The sequence below is a fragment of the Drosophila takahashii genome, chromosome 2R, assembly GCF_030179915.1.
Source record: "Drosophila takahashii strain IR98-3 E-12201 chromosome 2R, DtakHiC1v2, whole genome shotgun sequence".
Lineage (NCBI taxonomy): Eukaryota > Metazoa > Arthropoda > Insecta > Diptera > Drosophilidae > Drosophila > Drosophila takahashii.
This window is the reverse complement of record NC_091679.1, coordinates 27894687-27921738: the sequence shown is the minus strand read 5'-3', so window position 1 is coordinate 27921738 and position 27052 is coordinate 27894687. Positions and strand designations below refer to the sequence as shown.

Sequence of the window (27052 nt, the reverse complement as noted above, 5' to 3'; positions counted from 1 at the left end):
CTCCGCCGAATGGCGATGTCTTGTTTGTCTTTCGATCTTTTACGGCCACATCAATCTCCTCGGGATGTCCGAGTGGCCTGAGTGCTGATAGCCCGAATGGTGTTCACTGTACAGTAATAACAACTCCGCCGGCGAAGTGAGTGAGTGGCACTTGGCTGTCTCTGCGCCTGATTGAGTGATGCATCATCTTCCGATGGCTCCTGGTCTCTTTTAATTCCTGTTCATCGTGCTGAGTGGCCAGGGCAATAAATTCGTTTAATATGCAAATCGAATGCAAATTGATCTGGTGCAAATCGGGGAGGAAAGGGGAAAAGGTGCCACAGACTAATTAAAAATCACAAATTGGTCTGCTGACTTTGCGCCAATTGCTAATTAGCCATAGATCAGAGATCTCTCAGCATGGACCGTGTCCATAAGACAGGTTTCGATACATCTGGTTAAGTCTCCTCGAAATCCAAATGGCTAGCTGGCTGTCTACCTATGTTTGAAAAATCCAAAGCCAGTTGGCAATAGTTTGGGGTTATTAATCTCTGCTGTCAAGGACATTTCCTTGTGTAATTTGATTTAAATTGCATGTATTGCTCACATAATTTCGTCATTTTTTACACAGATCATATCAATTGATTTGCATTGGTGCGATCGGCCAAAACAAGCCATTAATCGCTGGCACCGCAGATTTCAACATTCGCTAGAAAACTTGATTTGGGGAGTGTCCTCTTATGAATAATACCATATGCAGTTAGGTGTAAAGATTGAGCCTAGGAATTCCAGCAGATAAGAATTGCTAACACTAACGTTTAAAATAAGTAAGAAATACCATTTAAAAGCTTAGGATAAAACACATTAAACTGAAATTTATTAAGTAAAATCTTTCACACGTAGATAAATATATACTCCTTAGCAGACATGGTCAAAGTTAAAACTATGATAAAACTGAAATTTCGGCAGACAGATGACATCTTAAAGCGAAAGCAGCAGACGCGGTGGGTTGAGGGGTTTGCAACCCCCTTAAGGTCAAGGATCCAGATCCTGACTACCACATGGTAGACGTCTGCAATGAAAGATTATTTTAGATTATTTTTAAAAATATTAAAACGAATGATTAAAACCTACCACAACAACGGCATAGGTGAGTCCGATCCCCGCTCCTGCCAAAACATCGGACCAGTGATGTTTGTAGTCGGAAACTCTGGTAAGAGCCGTATACCAGGCGAACATGAGCAGCAGGAATTGGAGAAGGTGCCGCAGCATTCGCAAGCGATTCCACTGCATTCTACGTTGTAAGTAAATCTGCAAAGATATCAAAAAATTTACATACTGGAATAACCTCAACTTAACATTAACTTACCACCAAGTAGAGCATGGAATAGCAAGCAAAACTTGCATGTCCACTGGGAAAGGATAGACGCATGTCCTTCAACTGCTTTGAAGTTATATCTAACGCCCCGCAGGAGAATTCCTCGATATAACGTCCAGCATTTATGGAATTACTGCAATCGGTGCCATTCATTACAGGCTGACAGAGCTGTAAAAATTCCGAATTAAGAAAAATAATACAAATCTATAGATCCCTTAGCTTACAGTGTAAAAGTGAGGCCGAAGTCTTCCAACCGAGTACTTGGCTATATTTGTGGAGAGCTGTTCTACGCCCAGGCCGAAGATGAAGATCCCTATCCGGTGATAGCATTCCAGCAACCAAGAAGGCAACTCCAAGTGGCAAAGGTGATAGCCACTGCCGCGGTGCTTTTGAAAAGGCAACCGTTTGTCCTGGGCCCTGAAAAACTCCACCACAATCATCTAGAATTGGAAAATGGATGATTTAGTAAAATAATTACTCCCACAATACTTCCAAACTTACCACAGAAAGAGGTAAGGCGCCACACATCAGGTAAAGAACCCAACTGGGCATGGTGGACTCTTTATACGGATGTCTCAAGGAAGAATCATTGCAGAAGAAGCCACGTTTGAAGGCTTCGCCCCAAAGCGAAAATCCCAGCATGGGCAGACCAACTGAAAATATTGTAATTAAATCAAATTATATTCACACTTTTCACAGATTTTTATCTTTTGCAACTGGAGCAGGGCTTTTTGGGTGGCCCAGAACCGCTGGGGTGTCCAATTCATTTATAGGCAAGGTCTGCTGATCCAGCCTTAATTGGACTAGTATAAACACAACGATAACAATGACGATGATGGTGGGGAAATGAGTTCAGTACAATCAAATGAAAAGTTCTCCCCCCACAAAAAATAAAATGGCCCCAAATTGAATAAATCAGTCCGAACTCGATGATGCGCGAATAAATATATTTTTTGTAGTATCTCTTTTGGGGTTGAGGCGCATAACAAAAAAGCCACAAAGGAAACAAGTACATAAACATTTTAGAGTAATTTAAAAATGTTTTTGTTTGAAAACAAGGCGGAATAAAAAGTGCTTGCTCACCTACGGTTGTTTGAAGCAGATTTATGGTATTCCGTTTTGCTGGCCTTAGGTGTATGGACAGTATAACCCCTATGGAGCACACGCTCGTATCTGGATGATGGATTCAGAAGTGGGAATGAGCTCATGACTGGCAAGTGCCAGAGATCAATTGCTGCCACATGATAACAGATCATAAAACGTGTGAAAGGCCGCCGGGGAAATGTGATAATACTTTTTCCGAAGCTTCACATAAGCTTAAAAAAATTCAGTTGATATAGAAGCATGATTTATTTAAGATTTCGATTAGAAAAGCTATTCTCAACGGTTGAATGGTAGGGAAATGGGAACATTCCATTTATTGTAGAACTTTTTCATGTTAAGGGCTAGTACTCAACCAAACAAAAAGTCGTCCAAAACAAAAACTTCATATGAAACAAAATTTTTTGACGTTGTTTTTCATATGAAGTTTTTTGTTTTGGACGACTTTTTGTTGGGTTGAGTACTAAGCCTAAAGCCTTTTAGAATAGAAACTAGAATAGAATAAAATTGAAATTTTTTTGCTTACAAAGACAATGGACCATTTAGTATTAGTAGTAGTTGATTTCGTTTTTGAAATGGGAACAAGAATATCAAATGTAAACATGCTGTGTGTTGATTCTTTAAAAAAAAACTTTTCAATGTAAATAGCATTGTATTTGACTTCTTCAAACAATATTAAAAATAACACTTTTAAATTTGTAATAAACTATTTAAATTTCTTAGGAACAGAGTATTAATATGGAACAGGCAGCTTATCTTGGTCTAACTTCCTTTCAAAACCAAATTATTCACTTCAATGACGCCCCACTTTCCGGATATTATCTATTTCGCAGAAACTCTTACTCACCGCAGCTGAGCAAACAGAGGTCCATGAGAATCCTTCCGAAGATTCGTCGGGGGCCACGTAATGGTGTCTTTGTGTTATACATGGGGCCATGGCTTCCGGTGTTACCAACGAAAGTTGGCAGCTGTAGGTCCAGTTTCACATTATTGTTATTGTGGTTAGGAGTTTTATTTGAAGATGCAGCAGCGGCGGCAGCGGCTAAAATACTAGAAGCCGTCGGAGAAGAAGGCTCTTCGCCGCTGCTGCTTTGGCTCTCGAATCTCTGGAGCGGCGTGGTATCACAAACGCTGCCGGGACGCAGGGTACTCATCGTGGATAGGATGGGGAATTTTTCGGGGGGCTCTAATCTGAGTGAGCTTAGTGGACCCAAGCCTGGCTTCAATTTATGGCACTATTGCACCTGGACACCACTCGGGTGGTCATCTTATCGGCCAGCGGAGACGGCGGGCACACACAATTATTTGAATAATCCCGAGGAGTGTTTCTTTTTCTTTTTTTTCGGAAATGTGCTAATGGGCGCGCACTGTGATAAGGCTGCAGGTATGTAAATAGAGCCCACAAATCGATACAGTTGTAGGAGAAAATAAAACACGGCGTCGGCGTTTTGTGGGCGGTACGAAAATGGGTAAGGTAAACGCTATTGCACAAGCGTTGATAAGCGATGAGCGATCGCGATCGGCGGCTAAGTCCGAGTCAAAATGTTGCTCAAATACTGCTGGCGACGCACAAAGGTAAATATACGTGGTTAAAAAATCTCTGCCATTATTTGGACTGCATTTTCCCGCTGCACTTAATTGTTGTTTGCTCTTTTGTTTTTGTCACACCGAAGGTATTATTATTATCGTTCTTGCTCTAGTTCTTAGCACTTTCGCACTTTTGGTTCTGCTTTTCTATGTGTTTCGCATGCGCAGCTCCTCGTCGAAAATGACAAGAAAACGCTATCCGGAGGAGAACGAAAACCCAACCCGAATCCGACTATAAGCCCATCCGCTACGTTCAGCGCCGCCCGAAGAAGTGAACGGCGATTTCGAGAGCAGAGCCGCTTTGTCCAAATATCCAGAAGCGAATGGTAAAAACAGCTGTGCTCTCTCTCTCGCTTTCCACTACAACTCTCCCCCATATACTCTCACTCGATCTAGTACTGAGTGTACAAATACTGGAATGGAACCAGGTGATCAGCGATCTCCGAATGATATCTGAAATACATTTTAGATTTATTTAACATATTTTATAACAGGAATCTAGTGACAGGTTTTCTTTGAGATTTTACGTTTAAAATTTGGCGACATAATAAATAAATTCTGAGAAAAAATGGCTCAAAATTTAGAAAGATATATATTCTTGGAAATCGTTGTATTTTTAATTTGTTGAAAAAAAAAATATATTTTCAAAAATGTTTTTGAAATTGAAAAAAGGTTTTATGGTTTTTATTTCTCAGATTAATGATAAGATATAACATTGTGATTTATAAAGTACATGCAACTAACTATGACTTATAGGCAGGGGCGGATCTGAAGTTAAAATTTTAATTTAATTTAAAGATTTTGTATGGGGGAGCATGGCAAATATCCCCATTTCACCTCCCCCTCCTTGTTATCCTTTTTGGACCGATTCCATATTCCGCATTCGTTCATAGATAAAACCGAGAGAGCCTGCTTTCCACTCTCATTATTTTCCGCTCTTTTCCGCCGACTGACACACAAGCAAAGGCAATCTTATCTGCTCAGTTCACTTTTTTCAGCGGACGCGTTCGGTTCGAATTGTCAGTGTCGCTCGTCCGTAAAACCAAAACAAAGTGCGAGTACGGGAATCGGGCGTATATATAACCCTTAAACGCATCTTTTTGCGTAACAAAAACAAAGATACTTATAACGATGACGGAGCAATCGAGGCTTGCCTAAAAAACTTTCGCAACTCTGTTATTGGGCAAAGGTAAATTAATTAAACAAAGACCGTGTTTATTTGTACTAAACCAAATGAATGTGTTGGATATATCTTTGCGATTTTATCGATTTGCTTGGCCGGCAAACCAAAAGTGTCTGTGGAGCCTCAGGAATTAATGGTCACATAAACAAATTGTGGAAAGCGTTCGAGTGTATGTGGGAAAATTCATAAATTTTTCAGGTGGAAAGGGAAGAAATTGCGTGGGTGTATATTTTGTTTGGCTTAAAATCGATTTTCCCTCCTACAAATGGATTGTGTTCCTCCACGGTCAAGGTTGTTGTTGTTGCAGAAATTAATTCCATAAACGTATGTTTGTGCTTATCCGTAAAATCAAACCATTGAGTTCGCAGAACCATCTCACCGATAGCTTATCAATTTGCTGAAACGCAAAAGGCTGCAAATTTTGATGGGGCAATTTATTGGAAAAGCAACATTTGGCCTTACACAAATGTTCTTACAGAAAATACTTTGCATAGCTCCTTGCACATCCAGTCCATCAATCAAGCTTGCTCTATTATTCATAGAATTTTGAATGCTTTTGGCGTATAATTTTTGCACACTTATTGGGGCAATTTGTAAATATTTACAGTGCAAATTGTGGGCGTTTGGACAGCTTTTGTTAAACGAACATTTGCTAATGCAAAACGTGAGAAAATTTATTGAGAATATTAGTTATCAACTTTTTTAAACATTTTTTGTGTATTCATCCATATGATTGAACTCAAAAGTTTAGTTAAAGTTCAGGTTGTAGATTACTATGAAATATTTACCTTCTTTTTAAGGACCTCTTAGAACAAAATATCAGTTGAATGTATTTATATTTACAATGCAATAATTGAAAATACATTTTAAACATTAGCCTTACCAGTCTGTACTTAACTTTCTTGCTTCAACACCCAACATTTTTTACAAATTCGTATTGGATTTCGTTGTCAAGCGAGTGTAAAATGTTGGTAAACTTCTGCTGATCTCAGCCGGAATAAAATTGCATTCAATAATAATCGTTAGCAAAGCAAATAAACAAGCATTTTACATACACCGATGGGTTGGTTGAACTTGAGACCACGGGCATCGTTTCAGGTGTCGATTTTCCTTCCTTCTCGTCGACAAGTTGTCTGCAAGGTAGTCCCCTTGAAATCGAACCCCTTCGACTTGTGTAACGAAATTGGCGCTCTTTAAAAACGAAAAATGTTTCCCTCAACCGAAAAGAACTCCGTATTCAAATCGAAAATTTCGCGTGCACTTGTTGGATTTTTAATGATGCTGCCCGGCGCCTGTTGTTTATGTAAATTGTGAAACATTTCATTTACCGATATGCATATTTTTCGAATTTTAAATTATTTTTCCATCTCGCATGACCTTAATTCGCGTTGAGATATTCCGAAAATGACATTCGATTGAAGGAGGGAGGGTTGCTCAGCTTGTGGTCGTTGCCCCAAAAAAGTTAATCGTTCGAGTCTGAAATTAAAATGATGAGGAGTAGGATTTGTGGGGGCGGGGGCCTTCAGCTGCTTCGGAATATCATGATCTTATAATTACTTGTAATGCAGGGTTAAAATGACACGTCCTGTGACATGATAAACTTTTTGAATTAATGGTTTTGTGGTGTTAAATTAAGCGATTTAATCGGAAATACAGTTTCAGAATTATAGATAGATATTTTGAAAACTTATTTACTTAGGATATGAAATATTTTTTGTAAAGTCATTCAGCACGTACCATAAATTATTTTGAGGAGAGTCCAAACAAACAAACCCAAAATATAGTTGTTTAAACTAGAAGATAATCTGAGTAATTCACTATAGACTTGTTACCAAGGGCTAGATAAATAGATTGATCTAGTTTGGAAATACGAAATTCGAAATGTTTACGCAAATCAATTTATTAAACAGCCGAACTAAATCCCACGTTGGCAGTATATGTCGACATTTAAATTATTTCCCAATCGAAATAAGTTACCCAACTGAAATTAGTTAGTCATAAATCGTTTGCCACTTTTTATGGGGCTTTTAGTGATATCATACCTAGCCATCTGCCACCCTACCCTTTTTTATCGCTTTCACAGTCGAATGCTTGAGAGATAAGATAGTGCAAAGATTTGCAGATATAAAAGCAAGATTAATCGCACATTAATGGGTCAACATGTTCGACGCCCCTGCAACATGCAGGCTATTCTTAGCTTGATTAATACGCTTTTTATTTCCGGGAGCCGAGCTGACAATTAAAAAATAATCTCAGAGCAAACAATCTCAAGTGCGTGGAAGCACGCTCTTCAATCCATGTTCGATAATATCGCGGTATTATTCTGTTCTCTTTTTTATTTTTTAATTAAGACGCTGCCCGCTGTTTTGTCATTCGTTAAAAGGGGGGAAATCGAGGGATTGGAGGGAGGTATAGAACATTGATCAGAAGAATCTGAGTCTCTAGGCTCTCGAGACCCAGGCAGGCATTAAATTGCAACTGAGGAGTTGAGGATCGCTCGCTATCTATAAATAGTCGTTGCCTGATCGAATGCATTGGCCCGGTTGCCTTGGCCTGGCCATAATCGCGACTGACAACTGAAATTCCTCTCTTCCTCCTCATTTTCTGTTCCATAAGTTCTTTGCTCCTTCATCGCTGAAGTACTGACTGACGTTTGCCACTTTTCGACTTGTGGTTTTGTCAAATTAAGGCCTTGTTGGACCCCAAGCGGCTTGCAGGAAGAACTATACTTATAACGCCCCGTTGATGGTCAAGTTGATTGTACAAAACAAGAGAGAACGCTATAGTCGGGTGCCCCGACTATCAGATACCCGTTACTCAGCTAAAGGGAGTGCGAAAGAGATGGAGAAAAACTTTGATCCGCCGTAACTTTTTAACGAATGGTCCGATTTAAAAAATTTCTTCTACATTTCGATAGGTATTGATAAACACAATAAAACTGCATTTTTACTTTTCCAAAATATTGAAATTTTTAAAATCGTATATTAGCGATTGTGGGCGTTAGAGGGGGCGTGGCATCCTTTTGAAACAAACTTGCGCTGCGTAGGAACTTCTAGAATCTGCATGCAAAATGTCAATCTTCTAGCTTTTATAGTTTCCGAGATCTCAGCGTTCATACAGACAGACAGACAGACAGACAGACAGACAGACAGACGGACAGACAGACGGACAGACGGACATGGCTAGATCGACTCGGCTAGTGATCCCGATCAGGAATATATATAGTTTATAGGGTCGGAAACGCTTCCTTCTACCTGTTACATACTTTTGCACGAATCTAATATACCCTTTTACTCTACGAGTAACGGGTATAATTATAGAAGTTCAACGGGCACTAGTAAAAAAACGGCAATGAAAAGAATTTATGCGTTGATAGATTTACAGTGGAACTTGTTTGGTAAAAAAAGTCCTTTGTGGATAAAATCTGAAATTAAGTTTTCGAAAAAATAAAAATCGTTACTTAAAAAAAATTATTCTGTTTGGATCTAGAACTGTTAAATTCAAAGTATTTTAAATAAAACAAGAAAGGAAGCTAGCTTCGGCCACCCGATAGCTCAAAAACTGTGAGACTAGTTTGCGTAGAAACAGACAGACGGACAGACGGACATGGCTAGATCGACTCGTCTTGTGATGCTGATCAAGAATATATATACTTTATGGGGTCGGAAACGTCTCCTTCACTGCGTTACAAACTTCTGACTGAAATCATAATACCCTCTGCAAGGGTATAAAGATAGTTGATACAAGATACAATATTACGATTTCGTGGACCGCAATTTTTAGCTAAAGGTTTTGTGTGTCGAATGTTTTTAACGGAGTAAAGTTTTTGAATTATGAATAAATTATACAGTTTTAATGTACTTAAAAAAGAAAGTGAATATGCAAACTTGATGTCTAGACTGGTCTTTTTTAAGTTTGAATCAGATTAATATGCCAAAACTCACAAAGCGGTTGTCAAAGGCAAGATTAGGCTTCAAGTTAGCAAGTTCGCTTTCTACAAAAAAAAAAACATTTTTTATGCCAAAAAATTAGACAAATTATTTAGATATAATACAGATTTAACTAGTCTACTAACTTATATTGATCGCTGGTCAAGGACATGACGCTTACAAATTTGTTTTTAATGATTATTTTTTTTTTTTATTAAAATAACAAGTCAGAGCTGTAAAAATAATTGTTAAAGTCCAAACATCTGAAGTTTTCCTGTAGAGCCGAAGTCCATTTAGATGCCATTCAAGGGTGAAAGATGGAAAGTTTATTGTTCATTTGAAACGACGTCACTTAACCCGTTTGAGAGTTGTCTATTCTCTGCCACTTGAGTGCTAATAAATCATGAGATTCTTCAATCAGCCATTTAACATTTAACAGACGCCTCTCAATGAATCAGGAAAAAAGGGGCAGGGCGGGTAAAACGAAAACACGTCACAACCTCTGTCTGTCTTTATCGCCAGGGAATCCTCAGCCTATTACTCACCCCGACGGCATTATTCAACAAATTCATTTAATAAATTTATCTCTTTGATTCCGCAGAAGAAAAGGAACCAAAGAAAAGATACTATGACGTAGTGAATACGTAAAACCAGATTTGCACCTACTACATAGTGCAGCTGCTCTTAAGCTCAAGTTCACTGCCAAAAGAGAGGGAGCAAAGAGAAAAGCTTAAGATTGAGCTTGGAGCTTTTGCAACGGCACCTAAAATACACGAGACGTGAAAACAAAAATATGAGTAACGAAACCTCGTCCAGCGAGACAACACCGCTCCGGCGGCCAGAGACCCAATCACCTTATAACGTGGCCGAAACCAACGGGCGACAAACCACGGTTAACACCACCCACAGCAACAACAATAACTACGGTGATTCGGTGGAAGTGCGTCTGCAAGAGAGAGATAGCACACAACAGCAGCAGCTACAACAACAACAAACCGTTAACATGGATACCAACAAACGAATTCTTTGCCGCGTGGGCTTGGATATTTTGATATTGCTCTGCGGTAAGTAAATATACTGTAAAAGTACCAGTTCCCCCGCTCAAAATCTACACCTGTTCACCTCCAAAACTCAATGCGAAATTTGGATCCCATCCAGTTATTTACCCTACACGCGGTGTTTATTTTCTGTCGCAATGTTTATTATTTCTTTTGTGTGTTTCCGTCTCACTCACTCAAACCCCTGGTTTTATGTAATTGCCAAAGCTTTTTGCTGTCTCGTTCTCTTTGGCGCTCTTTAGATCTAGACTCTCTTAGAAGAATTAGTTTTTGTTTTGAAATTAGCATAACTTAGAGATAAAAAAAAACTCCTAATCGCTGGCTGACTCAAGCCTTCATTAGACTAAGGTTTTTCCGGTTTTGTAATAAATTATATTTCTTATTTGTCACCATAAATATCAAAATTTAAACATTATTAAGAAATATTACTTATTTTTAAAAACATTCCTTAAATAAACCACAGAATTTAAAATCATTGTATTATTAAAATTACTCATTTTCTTATCCTACCAATGGTAATTTGTAATAAAAATAATAATAATTTCTTGCTATTTTTAAAAATGAGTTATAAAAACATTTCGAACAGATAAGGGAAAGTATTTCACTGTGTGCGGTCTTTTTTAGTTTCCTGCTTACCCTACCTTTATTTTTATTTGCTGTGCAAACAAAGGCAGCGACAGTTAAATTGTGTCAGGTAAAGGTGGACAACCTGCAGTGGCTGACTGTTGCATTCGATTGGGGGAGTTACACAAGTCACACAATCAGCAGTTTTGTCTTTTTTTATTGGAACTTTGTCAGCATTTTGCAACTGTATAAAGTTGAGAAATCAGTTTAAGGAAAATAGCTCCACTGAAATTAGCGTTTTTATTTAAGACTGGGAAGTAATATATCATAGAAAATATTGATATTATCAGTTTCGTATAAGCATTGTTCTCTATACAGCGTATGTATCCTCATTTCCCATAGAGACATTCTTTATATGAGAACCTTTATCTGGATTTTCTCCATGAAATTCCACCGTCAATAGCTTGCATTGAATCGGAACCGGTTTACCTGAGAATGTTCATTATTTAGCTTTGCTGATTAGCTTACCTGGCTGACTCATAAAGCACTACCACCTTATTGTAGCAGTGGCATTTTGTGGATTTTTGCAATTGGCACTACTGGAAAAACAATCTTGTGTCGCCATATTTGAGCAACTGATATGAGTTGCTACCATAGGTAGTTCTGTGTTCCCAATCAACTGAAGACCTCGCACCGTATTTACGACTGCATTGTTGGTGTAGATGATTGGTGCCATTTCCTTTTGGTCTGAAACCAACGGGATATTTACTTTTCCCCCAGCATAAAAGCATGACACATGATTTGGGCCAGGTAGCGAACTTTCGCATTACGGCTGACTCACCTAAGGCGCCTTTAAGATCCAGACAGTAATCCCAAATCTCAAATGAATCATCCCCAAAAGCCCCTCCCTTGACTATGGTAAAAAACCTGAAAATCAGTTCAGTAAATAAAAATAGATTAATCCTCATATTAAAAGATAAGGGACAGGTAATAAACTTTTGATGGGAGTATCCTAATCTAAAACTCGTGCCGTGCGCACATTGCAAGTTCCCATAATCAAAAAAGTTTCCATCGATTTGTCAACAAATGTGCTGAGGAAAGCACCCCGAAGAGTTCTGTGAATATATTAAAAAAAACTTGGACAAAATATCGATCTGTTTCCCGAATAAATTCCAATTAGTTAAATCTGTTACAAAATGTCTTAGGAGTGTGTATCAGACAAAAGAATCTGGGAAGGCATTCTGTGGGCCATTTAAGATTCTTGTTTTTAGTGGGTCGAGATTAGCTGCATCTATCGGATGCATCTTCTGATGGACTTTCCGCCGTGTGTGCTCGTCTGTCGACAACTAATTTTTGGGTGTAAATTACTTTTGACGCTAGACAAACGCTGATAAAGTGATTTTTGTGGCCAAGGGGGTGTCGAGGGTGTCGGTGGCACTTAACCAAACAAATTCTTCGGCCGCCGAGGAAACCACAACTTCAGACTCAAACTCCGTTTGACGTTAATTGAATGCGAACGAGCTGCGGCACAGACTTTTTCTACGTTTGCCGCTTCTTCTTCTTTCACCTTTCTCCTTTCCTTAAGGGGGAGTCATTAAACCCATAAAATATCTACCCAAATGCATATCGGAGGTCGTCTTCCAGATTTTTTTTAGCCCCACCACTCCTCCTCTGCACTTCAATAATTTATCGAGCGTGATTGCGTGTGCGTGTTTGCTTTTGAGGGGGAAGAAATTCTCCCATTTAGTTTGACCAAAACTAAGTAGAAAGAATAATATTTATGCAATGCATTTCGGGCATGAGGCAATTGTTGGCTCATTGTTGTTGTTTACCTTCCACCCAACAACAAACATAGCCCAAAAGAAAGATACAGATATAGAAATACTTAGATACATATGTGGCCACAATAGATGGAGTCGAAGATACATGGCCCTGCCAAGATGGATGTTGATTTTCAATGTGTTTTTTGCGCTACAATTCCTGGGACAAAAGTAATGAACATTTAATTGCCAGCAGCTCATGACTCATGACCTGTCAGAGGTGGAAAGGTTCGAATCGGATTGGGAATTGAAATCCTTACCTGTGTGACACCTTTTGTTTCTTGGAGAAATCTAGATGCGGGCGAGCTGGGAAGATTCCTGGTAACAATTTTCGATTTCTTGGCAGCCATGAAATTGCCAAAACCCACATCAATAATTTTCATTTTTTAATGGATCTTCTTATTCTTGTCTTTTGTCCTTGGTCGATCGAATCAATTGAAGAGGTTAAAGTTTGCCCAGTCTTCAGTCCTTAATGTGTCTGAAGTCTGACTGGCGAAGTTGTCTTTTTAGTTCAGCTCTCTGCACTAATTGTCTTTAATTTGACTTCCGTCATGTCTAATTAATGCGGCAAGTGCAAGTCAGACGCTTTTAATTAGAGGCTGCCCCATTATTTGGGGTCAGATTTGAGTGGAGAGGCTCTTCTTTTCTTGTAACTCGGCAAATAGATACTTGGATAACAGAAGATAACGTGCTAAGAGCAAACATTTGGTAACTTGAAAGCCAGCCGAGCGGCACTTGCAGCATCCGAAAGATAGAAAGATACAAAGATGCATCTTTGGCGTAGGCCGGTGGCTTTTGAGGCGGCGAAATGGTTAAAGAAAGCGGCGGTAGTGATCTTTCAAAGAAATCCGATTGTTGAGGGGCCTGAAGTGGGCGCGTTTACCTCTTTTTTTAACAAACAATCTGTTTGTGTTGCCCTCTTCGTTGTTGGTTCAATTAGACTACAGTTCTGGAGCAGGCGGCGTCTTTATTATTAAAATGAACTTGACACCAAATGGACAGCGTTTCGTTTTTTCAGTTTACTATGAAAGTGCGGCATAGGTGCGTTACAATTCGGTTGAATGCAGTCCCCCGGTTTGAAAAAATTAAATTAAACATTTCCGCTGAAGGTACAGCAGCTCCCATATATAATAATTTTTAAACGGCTTATGTCACCCTCATAAAAGTACAGAAACACGCACAAAAACATCAACGAAATTGTTTTGTTTTTCGTTCTGCCATTTAACACAATTTTTCCCTTTTCATTTTTTCCACTTTTCCATTTTCCCATTTCGCTTTATCAACGTGAAGTTCGAACTATGTAGGTAATCTCTAGCTTATGTAGATCAGGCCATAGACACTTTCGTTTTCTATGCCTCAAAGTCATAAAAACATTTTAGTGCTACCGGCTGGTTGGCTGAGGATTAGGGATCTATCAAGGGATCTACAAAAAGAGAGGACTCCTAGGGCCAACAATGGGCCACTTGCTGTTTGTAATATGACGCTAATCTCTGCAAGAATTTCGTCTCTATAACTTTCCCATCGTTAAACATCGCCAGACAATGCCACTGATCTAGATTTCGGGACCCGATGCAGCTGCATAGGAAGAAAGGTCTCGGGATCGCAAGATGCGGCATTGTGTCACCCACCTTTGTGGGACCACAAAGATCACCCTATTCGCCATGGCAAAAAAAAACTAGAGAAATGTAATTAAACGACAGACAAGTCGCCATCGAGTACTGGCTATGCACTTCACATATTCCTAGCCTAATGAGCACTTCAGATCCCAGAACTTTCCCAATTTTTAACGCCTCGCTGACTTCGGCCAGTTCATCGACATCCAGACATCCAGAGATCCCGAGATCTTTTCCGCCTGCAGGTAGTATGGCTCATTGCAGAAGGGCAATTAGGCAAACTGGAGCGTTGGAGCCAGAGAGCTAATGCAGTTTTAATTATCCACTAGATAAATGTTCTGTTCGGCAAGGCAAATAAAGAAGCCGGGGAATGTTGGGACAGGCAATCAATCAGCATGTACGCTTCACAATTCCTATAGGTTATTATTAATGGCAGCGAATTTTTAATTAGACAGGCCAAGAAGTCGCTGACAGATTTCCCTAGCCTAGCCTAGCTATGATCCCCAATTGAAACCCCGCACACGTTCGCTTGTCACTGGAAATCTTATCGCCGGCTTAGACATATCATAAGTCAATAGGGTTTCTGTCATTCCCCCTAAGAAGATAATGCCTCGGCACTTAGGCCCCCCGATGACCTACTAAGATGGGGGGGAAATATATTGATAAATGAGTGGTTTCTATAATTTATTTTTCTAATTTTCTCTCGCTTTCAGTTGGCTTTCCCATACTGCTGTTCTTCCTGCTGGGCGAACCGTATAAGCGGGGTTTTTTCTGCGATGACGACTCGCTGAAGCATCCGTTCCACGATTCTACGGTCCGGAATTGGATGTTGTACTTTATTGGAGCCGTGATACCAGTTGGCGTGGTAAGTGAATGGGGCAGATGGGGAGTGGGTGCCTGATGGACAGCCAGAAATTGTGTCAAGCAGCTGTCAGATACTTGAGCGAAGATTGCGCAATCGCCTCAAGTTCAGTTGTCGGCACTATGGAGCTATGATGCAAGATAAAGATACCACATGCATGCTCCAGTGTCCACATGTCGGCAATTAAAACTAGAGCAACATGTGTCTGGCCCTAATGGGCCTAGAAACGATATATATTCGTCCCATTTCGGCTGCTATAAATATTTGCATGCACGCCCTAATGACTTCCAGAGAAGAAAAAGGGTTTAACGAGCTGCTAACTCACGGAATTTCTTTGTTCTATGTTCCCATCCCTCAGATAGTCATCGTCGAGGTGATCATTTCACAGAACAAGGCCAAGCAGGATAATGGCAATTCCACCAGTCGGCGGTATGTCTTCATGAACTACGATCTGCCCGACTGGCTGATCGAGTGCTACAAGAAGGTCGGCATCTATTCGTTCGGCGCTGTCGTCAGCCAGTTGACCACGGATATTGCGAAATATTCCATCGGCCGGCTGCGTCCCCATTTTATGGCGGTAAGTATATGCAACATACAAATCTGCGTGTCCGTAGTTGGCAATTTCACAGCGGTATCCCCGTTCTGACATTGCCAATTAATTTTAATCTGCAACATGTGCAGCAAGACAGGCGACAGTGAGACAGTGACAGCGACAACGAAGACAAATCCAATATCGAAGTAGGAGACGGACTTGTACAGGCGGCTCGGAGACAATGTCAAAAACACACACGATGTGGGGAAAGGTTATTAATAGTGTTGGGCTAAAAGGGGAGTGATGGCAGTTGGTTGCAATGCGTTAAGTGAAATACACTATCTACAGAGAGGAATAGGATCATCTATAACATGTTATAGACCTTTAAAAATAAAATTGAACTGTAAATGAAAATTGATATGAAACGTAAATCGATTTTACATTATTTAAGATCAATTTTTATTTAGTATGTGGCCAGATAAATTTGACCTCGTCGAAAAGAGTATTTCATGTAAAAACGATATGGGTTTTGCATGACTTAAAATGTACATTACGGGAAAATTTTTGTGTGTTATTAGATAAAGAAGTTTACGATATAAAGTAATAAATAGATTTTAGAAAATAATGAAATCTTTTTCAAAAGGGGTTACGTAGGGGTTAATTCAGATTCCATTAAACACTGAATTCTGAGTTCAGTTGGTTTTTTTTTAAATAGTACAGGATATACAGTATTAAATATGCCGATAGTCTTAATCAGATGTAATCCTGAAATGATCATTTTTTTACCAAATGATTTGAACTTTTTTGTTAGAAATGAATATTTTCAGCTCGTTAGGGTATTTCAGATACCAATCAACCCCGAGTTCCCAGACCAGTTGGTTTGTTTATTTATGATATTTTGACTGGATGTCAGACAATTTCATAAATATTCGCGGCGGCAAGTGGCTTGTTAGCTTCTTATCGTCCGCTTCATTTGGGGAGATGGAATTGGGATCGGTATAGGGATTGCCATAGGGATAGGGATCACTTTAAAAGGGGAGCTGCATTACAGAGCAGCCCTATTGTTTAGTGAAGTGCGGCAACAGTGCAGAAAATGCAATGCAACTGCAGCTGCTGCCTCATTTCGAGCAGCAAGTTCTCTAATTTGCGGCACATGTGGCGGAGATCCCCAGTGAAGGCTCCACAAATAAGCCCTAAGCAGCTTAAGTCCAAGTATTCGTTTAGCTCATACCACCAATACCTTTCTTCCTGCCGCCCACAGGTGTGCCAGCCCCAGATGAAAGACAACACCACCTGCGAGGATGCCATCAACAAGGGGAAGTACATCCAGGAGTTCACGTGCAGGGGAATCGGCTCATCGGCGCGCATGCTCAAAGAGGTGCGCCTCTCCTTCCCCAGCGGACACTCCAGCTTCACCTTCTTCGCCATGGTCTATCTGGCGGTAAGTCCATTGTTATAGTCACACGATCCGTGGACTCATTGTCTCCCCGTATTCCCATCTGCAGCTGTACCTGCAGTCACGCATGACCTGGCGGGGCTCCAAGCTGCTGCGTCACCTTCTCCAGTTCGTATTCATCATGGTGGCCTGGTACACGGCTTTGAGCCGCGTCTCGGACTACAAACACCACTGGTCCGATGTGCTGGCAGGATCCCTCATTGGTTCTTCATGCGCCTTAATTGTGGTAAGTAATACCGCCTTTAAATATCTCATTTCAATCCAACCAATTTTTAATTTTAAGTCTTTAAAAAATTCATTTTGTGGATCCAAACAAATGTCTTACACCATTAAAATTTTCCAAATATTTTATTTTATGGAATATATTGCAAATATATGTTAAAAGTATTAAGTAAAATTAAGTATTAACGATTTTTTTAATCGATATGAAACGTAGATCGATTTTACATTATTTAAGATAAATTTCAATTTAATATGTGCCAGGTAAATTTGACCTGGTCGAAAAGAGTATTTCATGTAAAAACGATATGGGTTTTACATGGCCATATCGATTTTACGGGAACATGCTTTTTTTGTGTATACTTTTAAAAAACCAAGGCTATAACTTAGAGATAAGGAGTTTTAACAACCAATAATAGTATTTTTGGGTCATGCATGCCCTTTACATCACCCAAGTTTTGGTTTTAAGATGATTTTAGCAAAATATTGACCGACATTCATATGCCTTCCATACACTTCCATAATCTTTTTAGAGCTACGTTTTGCCCAAGAGTTGGTTCAATTTTCAAACAGTTTGGCCCGCCAAAGGCAAGGCTAAGTGAGAGAGGAGCGCAGAGACAGAATCAGAAACAGAATCAGCTTATGACATTGTAAAAAAGATTAGCAATTAAAGCATCACAAATTCCGCATACCCCGACTATTCATTATTAACCTGGTGGTGGCCATTAGCCTTAATTGAACTGCGGGATACGTTCTCCAAATTGGCAGAACTCAACACCTATATGCGGTTGCGTGTGGTGCCAATCAATGCCATCCGCAGCACGAAACCTTGTTTCCAGGTCGGGTTGACTTTTTCCACCCAGCTGGCCATGCAGCTGTCCAGTTGTAATTTCACGCTTCACCGGGGATAGGGGGTATTTCTAAGGGGGAGGAAGGCCCATCATATTCCAAGGAGATTCAATTAAAGAGATACGAAGGGGGTAAGGAAAGACCAACGCATACTTTTAGGATCATATTTTTAATGTTGCAAGTGCGGCATGTGGATCACTATTATCTTAAAATGCTAGAGATCTTAGTTACTTCTTTATTTTGGTAGATCCATTATAATTATCTTTATTTTCGCTTTTGAATACTTATAATATATAGCAAACTTACGACCAGGGTAATTAAATTTGAAATTCCTTTGGCAATCATCTTTAAATATTTTGAAATCACAACCTTATCGCTCTAAACTCAAACACTTATTCCCAAGGAACCCAACGGAATTTTTTTATTGAGTTGTGATAAAGATAAAGAAATACATATGCTTATAAATATTTTTTACTACTTTCTAAATTCCCCTTGCAAAGTTAGAAGTACATATATTTGCACAAATTCCAAATGTTTGAGTTATAAAATTGCGATAAGGAATGTTGATAAATCCACTTTCTTAAAATTCATAACATTTATATTTTGCTTATTGTATGATATATGATATTTGTATTAATATTACTTATTTTTCTACTTTCAGGCCAATTATGTATCGGACTTATTTCAGAAGCCCAACACGAAGCCTTACTTGGCGCGTACAGTGCAAGACATGAATGCACCACCGCCCCAGGGAATTACGATTACTTCGAACTAACCCGCAGGAGAAGTGCACCATAGTAATTACAAGTTCCACGAGTTGTAGCCGAAGCTGGTACCTTCAGCTTGGAATTCTTTCGGATGACTTTATCGGGACAGTGAAGCCAAGCTTCAGGTCCTATTTAATTTATTCCTGTACTGGCATTTTAAGAGCTCTGTGTGTGTGCATGAGTGTGAGTGTGTGTGTTAGCTGCAAGTGCACTTAAGTGTCTTCTTTTATTTTTAAGCTAGAGCAATTGAGAGATATCTGTATGATGGCAATTATTGTACACTACTAAACTATTTTAAACTGACGCAACAATTTCCACAAATCAAGTGACCTTCAAAACAGAGCTGCACAAAAAATATATGGAAGCAATAAGTATTATGTAAACTAAGTTATAAGCCTTGGATACGAAGAGATATTTAAATAATGTTTAAGATGACCATTAAATATGTTTAAATATAATTTAAGTCGAACCTGAAACGTTTTCAATGCAAAAAAATATAAATAAAGTTCATACACATTGGACACTGTTTTAATTATTTTTAAAATACTTTTTAATTAAAAATGCTGAATTTATGTTTTAATGTCAAGTATTGAAATATGTAAGTAATAAACTTGAGAGCTTAGAGCCAATAAACATAGTTGTTTATTAAAAATAAAAGAAATTACAAAGTTATTTTATCTGTGTTTGGTGGTTACTTTCGAATCTTAAAAATCACATAGTGATTAACTTATGGAAACTTAAATGGAAAATAAAAAAAAATAAATACATTTTTTGCAGCGAACATTTTCTAAATTCAACTGCCGTTAATGGGAATACCCTTATTATTTTTGAGGTATATTTAGTATATTGTTGATTAAAGGCTACAGTACCTTTGGTATATTTTGCTAATCGAATTACGGTCACCCTGAAATATTTGTACACAATAAAAACCGGCTCGTTTTTTCGCTGAAAAAGGTAAAATAATTGAATTAAAGTAGGCAAAAGGGACAATTTGAGTGGCTGAAGAACAACGAAGAACTTCCACTTTCCGCTGTAACATTTAAAAAAGTGAAAATAACAGAAATAACTGTTTCCACACCCATGACGTGTCACTCGCCCACTGGGGTTCTAATCAAGTAATTTGTTTTTTATCCGCAGAATAGACCATTTGACATTCTGCAAAATGATCACCGACGTGCAATTGGCCATTTTCTCCAACGTCCTGGGCGTATTTCTATTCCTGCTGGTAGTTGCCTATCATTACATCAATGCCAATACCGGAAAGTAAGTAATCCACAGCTAAGAAAAAATGCAACCGCAGGGAATCAACAATAAAACTCAATTTTATTTACAGGCCCAGCGCCAAGGCAAAATGATCTTCGATGTTTCCGCTAACGGACTAACTTCTAGTTGTACCAGGATAATGATAATGCTGCTTCATTCGCAAAATAAATAGTTGTATAAATCTAATCCAGGATATCGTTGATGGCATCCTTCATGGATTGGACATTATCGAGCGTTTCGCCAGTTTTGTGCTCCTTGCGCATATAGAAGGTCCTATGCGTTTGGTGACCAAAACTGAAGGCCTTGATATAGGGCAAACTTTTGGTTTCCGCGGGCACCACCACCTCATCCACATCCATGGCATTGGGCTTGCGCTTTTCCTTGGCCTTATCCTTGCCCTGATCGAATCGGTAGTTTGCCGGAAACTTGTGGACAATAATACAGTGATCCTTGCGCTGCCGAGGAGTTTGAAACTTGATGGTGCATTCCTCCAGGAAGCAAGAAAACATGGGCTTATCCCCTCGATCTACGCTGGCGGCAAAATAGAAATCGTGCTGTTCGGTGATGTGCAAATCCAACAAATGAGCCGTGGGCAACATCCTGCGACATTCCGCGCAGCTATAGGACTGCTCCTTATCCCTGTTGTCGTTGATTTTCAACGACTTATCGCCCACGATATCATCAATTTCCACGAGAACTCCCAGTTTCTTGAAAGGCGGCAGGCCTGGTGACGGTGGATCCGTGGGCTTTATAAATCCCGCTGGCGTTTCGCTTAAAACATTGATAATTTGTTCCCTGGTGAGAAGCACAGATGCTGCAGCTTCCGAATCCATTTTGTTTGTGTCCCCAAATTGTTTTGTTTTGGTTCCGACGTGTCTTTCAAGATGTTCTCACTGGCTTGCGTCTTGGCAGGGGAGTCTCTTATTTTTTATTTATTCTATTAAAATCAAATTATTTACATTGTGCTTTTATAAGGGAAGTTTACCTTTAGTAATTGATAATTCCAAATTTTATTTTCCTTTTTTTATAAGCATATAGTTCTAGGCGTTATCGAAAAAAAGATTAAACACTTGTTGCTTCTATGACTGTTTTAACAACACTAATACACAAAATTTTCCATTTGCTCAATTGTTTTCTAATTTACAGTTTATTTTATGAATTAAACAAGGAAAGACGAATTAATAACGTCTAATTTCATTAAAAATATATAGTTTAACTTCGTTAAATTTTATTATATTCATAGCTACTATTAAGATGAAATAAATTAGCTCCGTTATTTTTTATTAAAAATTTATTAACAAAAGCATATCAGTGGAAACATGTTATTTTCTAGAAAATCTTGCCACTTCGACGGATTTAGGAACCACTTTCCGCCCAGGTGGCAACGTAGCGAAGCACATGTGAACCTGAACTGGTTCCGCCGAAGAATCGGTTCTTTTTGGAATACGAAGCTGACACCGCGTGGTGTTTTTGCTGTCGATTCCCCATTTATTTTCCTTTCGACGCGTGGAAAATAAACAAATCCTGCCAAGATGAGTCTGTACAATTTCAAGAAGATCATGGTGGTGCCGCCAGCCAAGGTAAGTTACCCCAGAAACTCCCCGTCCAGCGGAGCACCCCTTGCAGCCCCTACATAACCTCACTGCAGGTGTTTACCTGATGCGCAATATGTAAATAATACTCTGGGTTTATCCCTGCAGGACTTTATCGACATTATGCTGTCGAAGACCCAGCGTAAGACCCCGACAGTGGTCCACAAGGGCTACAAGATTTCCAGAATTCGGGCGTTCTACACCCGCAAGGTGAAGTACACGCAGCAGAACTTCCACGATCGCTTGTCGCAGATCATTCAGGATTTCCCCAAGCTGGACGATGTGCATCCTTTCTACGCCGATTTGATGAACGTCCTGTACGACAAGGATCATTACAAACTGGCCCTGGGTCAGCTGAACACAGCCAGGCATCTGGTGGATAAGTGAGTGCCGGAATTTGGCCATGAAAACTGTGTTTCCTTAATAATATCCCTACTATTTCCCTTTCCCAGCGTGGCCAAGGACTACGTGCGCCTGCTGAAATACGGAGATTCCCTGTACCGCTGCAAGCAGCTGAAGAAAGCCGCCCTGGGTCGCATGGCCACCATCATGAAGCGACAGGCCTCCAACCTCACGTATCTGGAGCAGGTGCGTCAGCATCTCTCGCGTCTGCCCACCATCGATCCCTACTCGCGCACCATCATCATCTGCGGCTTCCCCAATGTGGGCAAGTCCTCGTTCATCAACAAGATCACCCGGGCCGATGTGGAGGTGCAGCCCTATGCCTTCACCACCAAATCCCTGTATGTCGGCCACACAGACTACAAATACCTGCGCTGGCAGGTGATCGACACACCTGGCATTCTGGATCATCCGCTGGAGGAGCGCAATGTGATCGAAATGCAGGCCATCACTGCGTTGGCCCATCTGCGCGCCTGTGTCCTGTACTTCATGGACATCTCCGAGCAGTGCGGTCACTCGCTGGAGGAACAGGTCAAGCTGTTCGAGAGCATCAAGCCTCTGTTCACCAACAAGCCCCTGATTCTGGCCATCAACAAGATCGACATCCTGACACCAGAGGATTTGCCAGACGAGCGACGGGAGATCATAACCAAACTGCAGGAGGACAAGAACATACCCGTGATGCTCATGTCCACCGTACAGGAAACCGGCGTCATGGAGGTGAAAACCGAGGCCTGCGAGCGTCTGCTCTCCTACCGCGTCGATCAGAAGATGCGCACCAAGAAGGTGGACAACATCCTGAACCGTCTGCATGTGGCCATGCCAGCGCCGCGCGATGAGAAACTTCGTGCGCCCTGCATCCCCGAAAAGGCCTCGGCCCGCCTGCAACAGAACGCCGAGAAGGCGGAGCGCAAACGCAAGCTGGAGAAGGAGATCGAGGAGGAGATGGGCGACGACTACACGCTGGACCTGAAGAAGAACTACAGCGAGATACCCGAGGAGGAGCGCTACGATGTGATTCCCGAGTTCTGGCAGGGCCACAACATTGCCGACTACATCGACGCCGACATCTTCGACAAGCTGGAGGAGCTGGAACGCGAGGAGGGACTGCGGGAGGAGAGCGGCATCTACACAGTGCCCGATATGTCCATGGACGAGACGCTCAAGGAGATCCGCGAGATGGCCAAGCAGATCCGGGGCAAGCGCTTCGAGCTGCGCGACGAGAAGCGACTGTCGTCGCGAAAGAACAAGCCGCAGATCCCGCGAAACAAGCAGCCCAAGGTGCGCGACCGTTCCGTGCAGAAGCTGGTGTCCACGATGGAGGGTCTGGGCGTGGACATGTCCGGCAGCGAGAACGCCAACTTCACCAAGTCCGTGGTGGATCTGCGCCGTGGCCAGGTGGCCGTGGGATCCAAGAAGGTGCCCATGCAGCCGCTGCTCGACAAGGAGTCCTCGGCGGTGGTCCGGAAGACCGGTCTGCCCATCAAGCGGGCGCCGTCGCGCGACTCGCTGGGCATCAAGAATCTGGCCATCCGCAAGAAGGCCCAGATTATGGCCAAGCGGGACATTGCCAAGAAGGTCACGAGCAGGGGTCTCAAGGGCGAGGCGGATCGCTTCATCGGCACCAAAATGCCCAAGCATTTGTTCTCCGGCAAGCGTGGAAACGGCAAGACGGATCGTCGTTAAGCGCCGCAGCCTCGGCTGGTTAAGTGATTCTACCTGGTGGGTCCGCCCCGCTCCTCTGTTTAGACTAAGCGATGTATCTTTATGCCCCTATAACATTTCTAAATACAAGATTGTATTTTTACAAAACATTTCGGTGGCTACTTTTTTGGGATCAATAACTTATACAAAGTTTTAAGGAATTTTATCTACACCAAACGCTTTTAATAGAAATTAAACTGAAGTTAGTTAATTATACAATTTAGCAGGGTTCGTAAAATATCACTCACAATGATTGTGACACAATCTGTCATTTTGCTCAAATAAAATAATTTCAACATAGGGCGGTGATATTTGTCACAGTAAGCACAGTGAGGAGTAACCAAGTCGAGCTGATTAATATTTTTCTGACCAAAATCACAACTGCTTTATACTGCTTTCTCCTCAAAACATTTTCCTCATTTTTGACATTTTTTAAGGAAAAAACAAGAAAGAAAGCTAGCTTCGGCTGGCCGAAGCTTATATACCCTTGCAGATCGTTCCTATTAACTTACATATTGCAAAAATTTTCCGATTTTTGTTAAATTTAATTCAAAACTCTGAAATATTAAAAAAAATCATATCCTAGAATATAAGAGAATACAATAAAAACCAACGGAGCTATAACACAGGAACACAAAATTAAACTTTGTGAAATTTCCACGAACCATTTCAAGTTTTCCATGATATGTGGGTGCTCCTGAGTAAAAGTCCCATACAAAATTATTTTTCATTACCTACAGGTTCCGCGGTATAGCTAAGAATACAAAAAACCGATGTTTGCCGACATTTTGAATTACGTTGCTTATCTAATTGGACTAACCTTTATTATTTTCGGTAGGACCTACTCTCAATACATCACGGCACTGCTAAAAAATAGTCCCCATCGTGAACCATTGCCCATGTCTTTGAAATTCGACGCCAAAGTTGAAAATCCTAAAATTGTAGAGATTTTTCTAATGGAAAAACAATTCTGAGAATTAAATCTTGAATGGAACTAATTTTAACTATTCATTGTATCTATTGTTCTTTGTATTTAATTTCGATTTAAAGCGTTTTCATGAGGACATTTTATTGGATTTCTTATACTAATAAAACCAATTTTTTTTATTTCATTATCTACTCCTAAATGTTGTCAAATATTTTTTTTAGTACATTTTTCTATTATCTATACTTTAATGTGCAATTCATTTGTTTGTAAACGTAGGTTGTAATGTAGGGGAGAGTGGGGGAATTTCGTCACAGGGGCAATTTCGTCACCTGCAATATCTCGGAATCCATAAGTCGTAAAAATATATAATTTTTTTGTTTTAGTCCTTCAAGACGGCCAGACACAACCAATGCATTTGTTTTGCACAGAAGGCCAAGATAATTAAGCTATAATATTAAATGTGTTTTAACAGTTCAAAAGCTACATTTAGTTCTCGACGAAATTTTTTCTGTATGCCACAATTCAAAAGGAATAAGATACACGATTTTTTATATAATACACAGTGCTATAATGTGCATTTCTGCGTCAGTGATTTTTAACTTCGCGCCTAATTTCGCAAGAAAAATAATTATTTCTAAAAAAGCACGGTCTGGGGAAATTTCGCCACCCTACGCTAAGGGTAAATTCGCACCTATTTTAAATACATATTTTTATATTTGACGAGGTGGCTAACGAACAGACTACCAGCAGCAGCAACAAATATAGGACGTCAACAAAAATGGTACGCTTGATCAGTGTAGCATTTTTTCAGGCGTTAAACTCCCTACATTTTTCAGGTGACGAAATTTCCCCAGTTGTGTGGTGATTTTACCCCCCTGTGTGGTGAGATTGCCCCAGTATATTGGTTTTACATTTTATTTTTTTATAAATCACCAAGCTAATTAAAAAAATAGGGGAATGTCACATTTTAAAGCTTGGTGCTAACCGCATTCAACAATAAAAATATAAATATGATAACGTGTCTCAGGATGGACAAAAAATAGCTTTGAAAAAATGCTGATGAAATTCCCCGACTTTCCCCTACATAACGTAGGTTGAATGAGCAAAGATGACAATTTGTTTGTATCGTGATTCATATTTGTTTATTTTCATCACAGTCGGCTTGTTTTTGAGGGATATGTAAAGTGATTGATGTTTACGAACCCTGCAATATAGTCCTTAGATTTGTATAAAAATAACGAACGCGAAAAATCGTAGCAAAAGCACATCTGACTGTATCCACTGCCCTCGTCATAATGAAAGTTCATAAAAAGGGTGATTACCTCGAAAGGATGTTCCGCACAAAGTTCCAAACAAAGTTTGCCCCTATTGATATTTGTTCCTTCCTCGCTTCACCTAGGCAACGAAAAAGTTTGTTTAGTTCTCACCAATTTTCTTGCCCATTGGTTAAAAGTTTTCCGATGCAGCAGCATGTCCAAAGCAACCACAATTAAGGAGGCACTGAAGCGCTGGGAGGATCGGGAGCAGCAAAATTCCCTGACGGCCAAGAATATTGACCTACAATTTCAGTGGCCGCCCATCGAGAAAATGGATAGCACATTGGGCACGCTGGTGCAGTGCGAGTGAGTGAGAAAAATTGCACTTTTTTCAGGAAGAGTAAATGATTTACTTTCCCTTTTTAGGAGAATCAGTATGTCAACGAATATGATTGAAAAAATATTCGGTTTATCGGGCATGAAGTGCCTCAAGGTATTGTCCTTATCACGGAACTACATCAAGCAGATTTCAGGACTGGTAAAGGGCACAAGGATAATTTGTTCAGAATTATATATGTTTATCATTCTCAGGAGGCTGTAGCTGAAACTCTGGAAGAGCTGTGGCTCAGCTATAATCTGATAGAGAAAATAAAAGGTTTGACTGGGCTTAAATGCCTAAAGGTTCTCTACATAAGCAACAATTTGATTAAGGACTGGTCGGAGTTCAATCGCCTGGCGGAGATCGAGTCCCTTGAAGATCTGGTGGTGGTGGGAAATCCCCTCTCCGAAGGATTAGATGAACCTTCTTGGCGGGCGGAATGCATCAAGAGGTTGCCCACCATTCGTAAACTCGACGGAGAGCCGGTTGTGCTTAATGAGGAGCCACAGCTTTAAAGCAAGTTCAAGTTTTATTTTGATAAAGTGTCATGATAAGCTTGGATGTATCTCTTGAGACAGAAATTACTAACTTATAATTGGACCAATTATGTCTTAAAAAATTTTAAATTTTA

At 40.2% G+C, this 27052-nt stretch overlaps 6 protein-coding genes across 8 annotated transcripts; 4 read left to right on the top strand and 2 right to left on the bottom strand.

Moving 5' to 3' along the window:
- Window positions 1-828: 828 nt before the first annotated feature.
- On the bottom strand, window positions 829-4331 carry wun2 (wunen-2). Its single transcript, XM_017147905.3, has 6 exons — window positions 3306-4331; window positions 1859-2010; window positions 1582-1797; window positions 1349-1525; window positions 1114-1290; window positions 829-1051 (listed from the first exon to the last, which is right to left on the bottom strand). The coding sequence occupies exons 1-6, from the start codon at window positions 3610-3612 to the stop codon at window positions 1034-1036; spliced, it is 1047 nt and encodes a 348-aa protein (XP_017003394.2). The 5' UTR covers window positions 3613-4331; the 3' UTR covers window positions 829-1033.
- A 718-nt stretch (window positions 4332-5049) lies between these two features.
- Window positions 5050-19413, top strand: wun (wunen). Of its 2 annotated transcripts, none has more exons than XM_017147875.3 (7): window positions 5050-5234; window positions 9759-10221; window positions 14926-15077; window positions 15433-15651; window positions 16868-17047; window positions 17112-17288; window positions 18792-19413. In XM_017147875.3, exons 2-7 carry the CDS (start codon window positions 9951-9953, stop codon window positions 18903-18905), a joined length of 1113 nt encoding a protein of 370 aa, XP_017003364.2. In that variant the 5' UTR covers window positions 5050-5234; window positions 9759-9950; the 3' UTR covers window positions 18906-19413. The 2 variants fall into 2 exon arrangements, with proteins under 2 accessions (XP_017003364.2, XP_070069284.1); XM_070213183.1 differs by lacking the exon at window positions 18792-19413 and adding an exon at window positions 17815-17968.
- A 332-nt stretch (window positions 19414-19745) lies between these two features.
- On the top strand, window positions 19746-20346 carry LOC108061489 (dolichyl-diphosphooligosaccharide--protein glycosyltransferase subunit 4). 2 transcript variants are annotated; one of them, XM_017147719.3, is made up of 3 exons: window positions 19746-19851; window positions 20035-20160; window positions 20231-20346. In XM_017147719.3, the coding sequence occupies exons 2-3, from the start codon at window positions 20060-20062 to the stop codon at window positions 20250-20252; spliced, it is 123 nt and encodes a 40-aa protein (XP_017003208.1). In that variant the 5' UTR covers window positions 19746-19851; window positions 20035-20059; the 3' UTR covers window positions 20253-20346. The 2 variants fall into 2 exon arrangements, with proteins under 2 accessions (XP_017003208.1, XP_070069021.1); XM_070212920.1 differs by having other exon boundaries at window positions 19767-19851; window positions 20040-20160.
- Window positions 20202-21036, bottom strand: l(2)k10201 (lethal (2) k10201). The gene has a single exon (XM_017147717.3). It carries the CDS (start codon window positions 20991-20993, stop codon window positions 20343-20345), a length of 651 nt encoding a protein of 216 aa, XP_017003206.1. The 5' UTR covers window positions 20994-21036; the 3' UTR covers window positions 20202-20342.
- A 545-nt stretch (window positions 21037-21581) lies between these two features.
- Non1 (nucleolar GTP-binding protein 1) lies at window positions 21582-23968 on the top strand. Its single transcript, XM_017147854.3, has 3 exons — window positions 21582-21740; window positions 21861-22135; window positions 22205-23968. Exons 1-3 carry the CDS (start codon window positions 21693-21695, stop codon window positions 23838-23840), a joined length of 1959 nt encoding a protein of 652 aa, XP_017003343.2. The 5' UTR covers window positions 21582-21692; the 3' UTR covers window positions 23841-23968.
- A 1979-nt stretch (window positions 23969-25947) lies between these two features.
- Window positions 25948-27033, top strand: ODA-Dnal1 (Outer dynein arm dynein axonemal light chain 1). Its single transcript, XM_044392854.2, has 4 exons — window positions 25948-26100; window positions 26186-26408; window positions 26469-26580; window positions 26634-27033. The coding sequence occupies exons 1-4, from the start codon at window positions 26082-26084 to the stop codon at window positions 26934-26936; spliced, it is 657 nt and encodes a 218-aa protein (XP_044248789.1). The 5' UTR covers window positions 25948-26081; the 3' UTR covers window positions 26937-27033.
- Window positions 27034-27052: the final 19 nt, after the last annotated feature.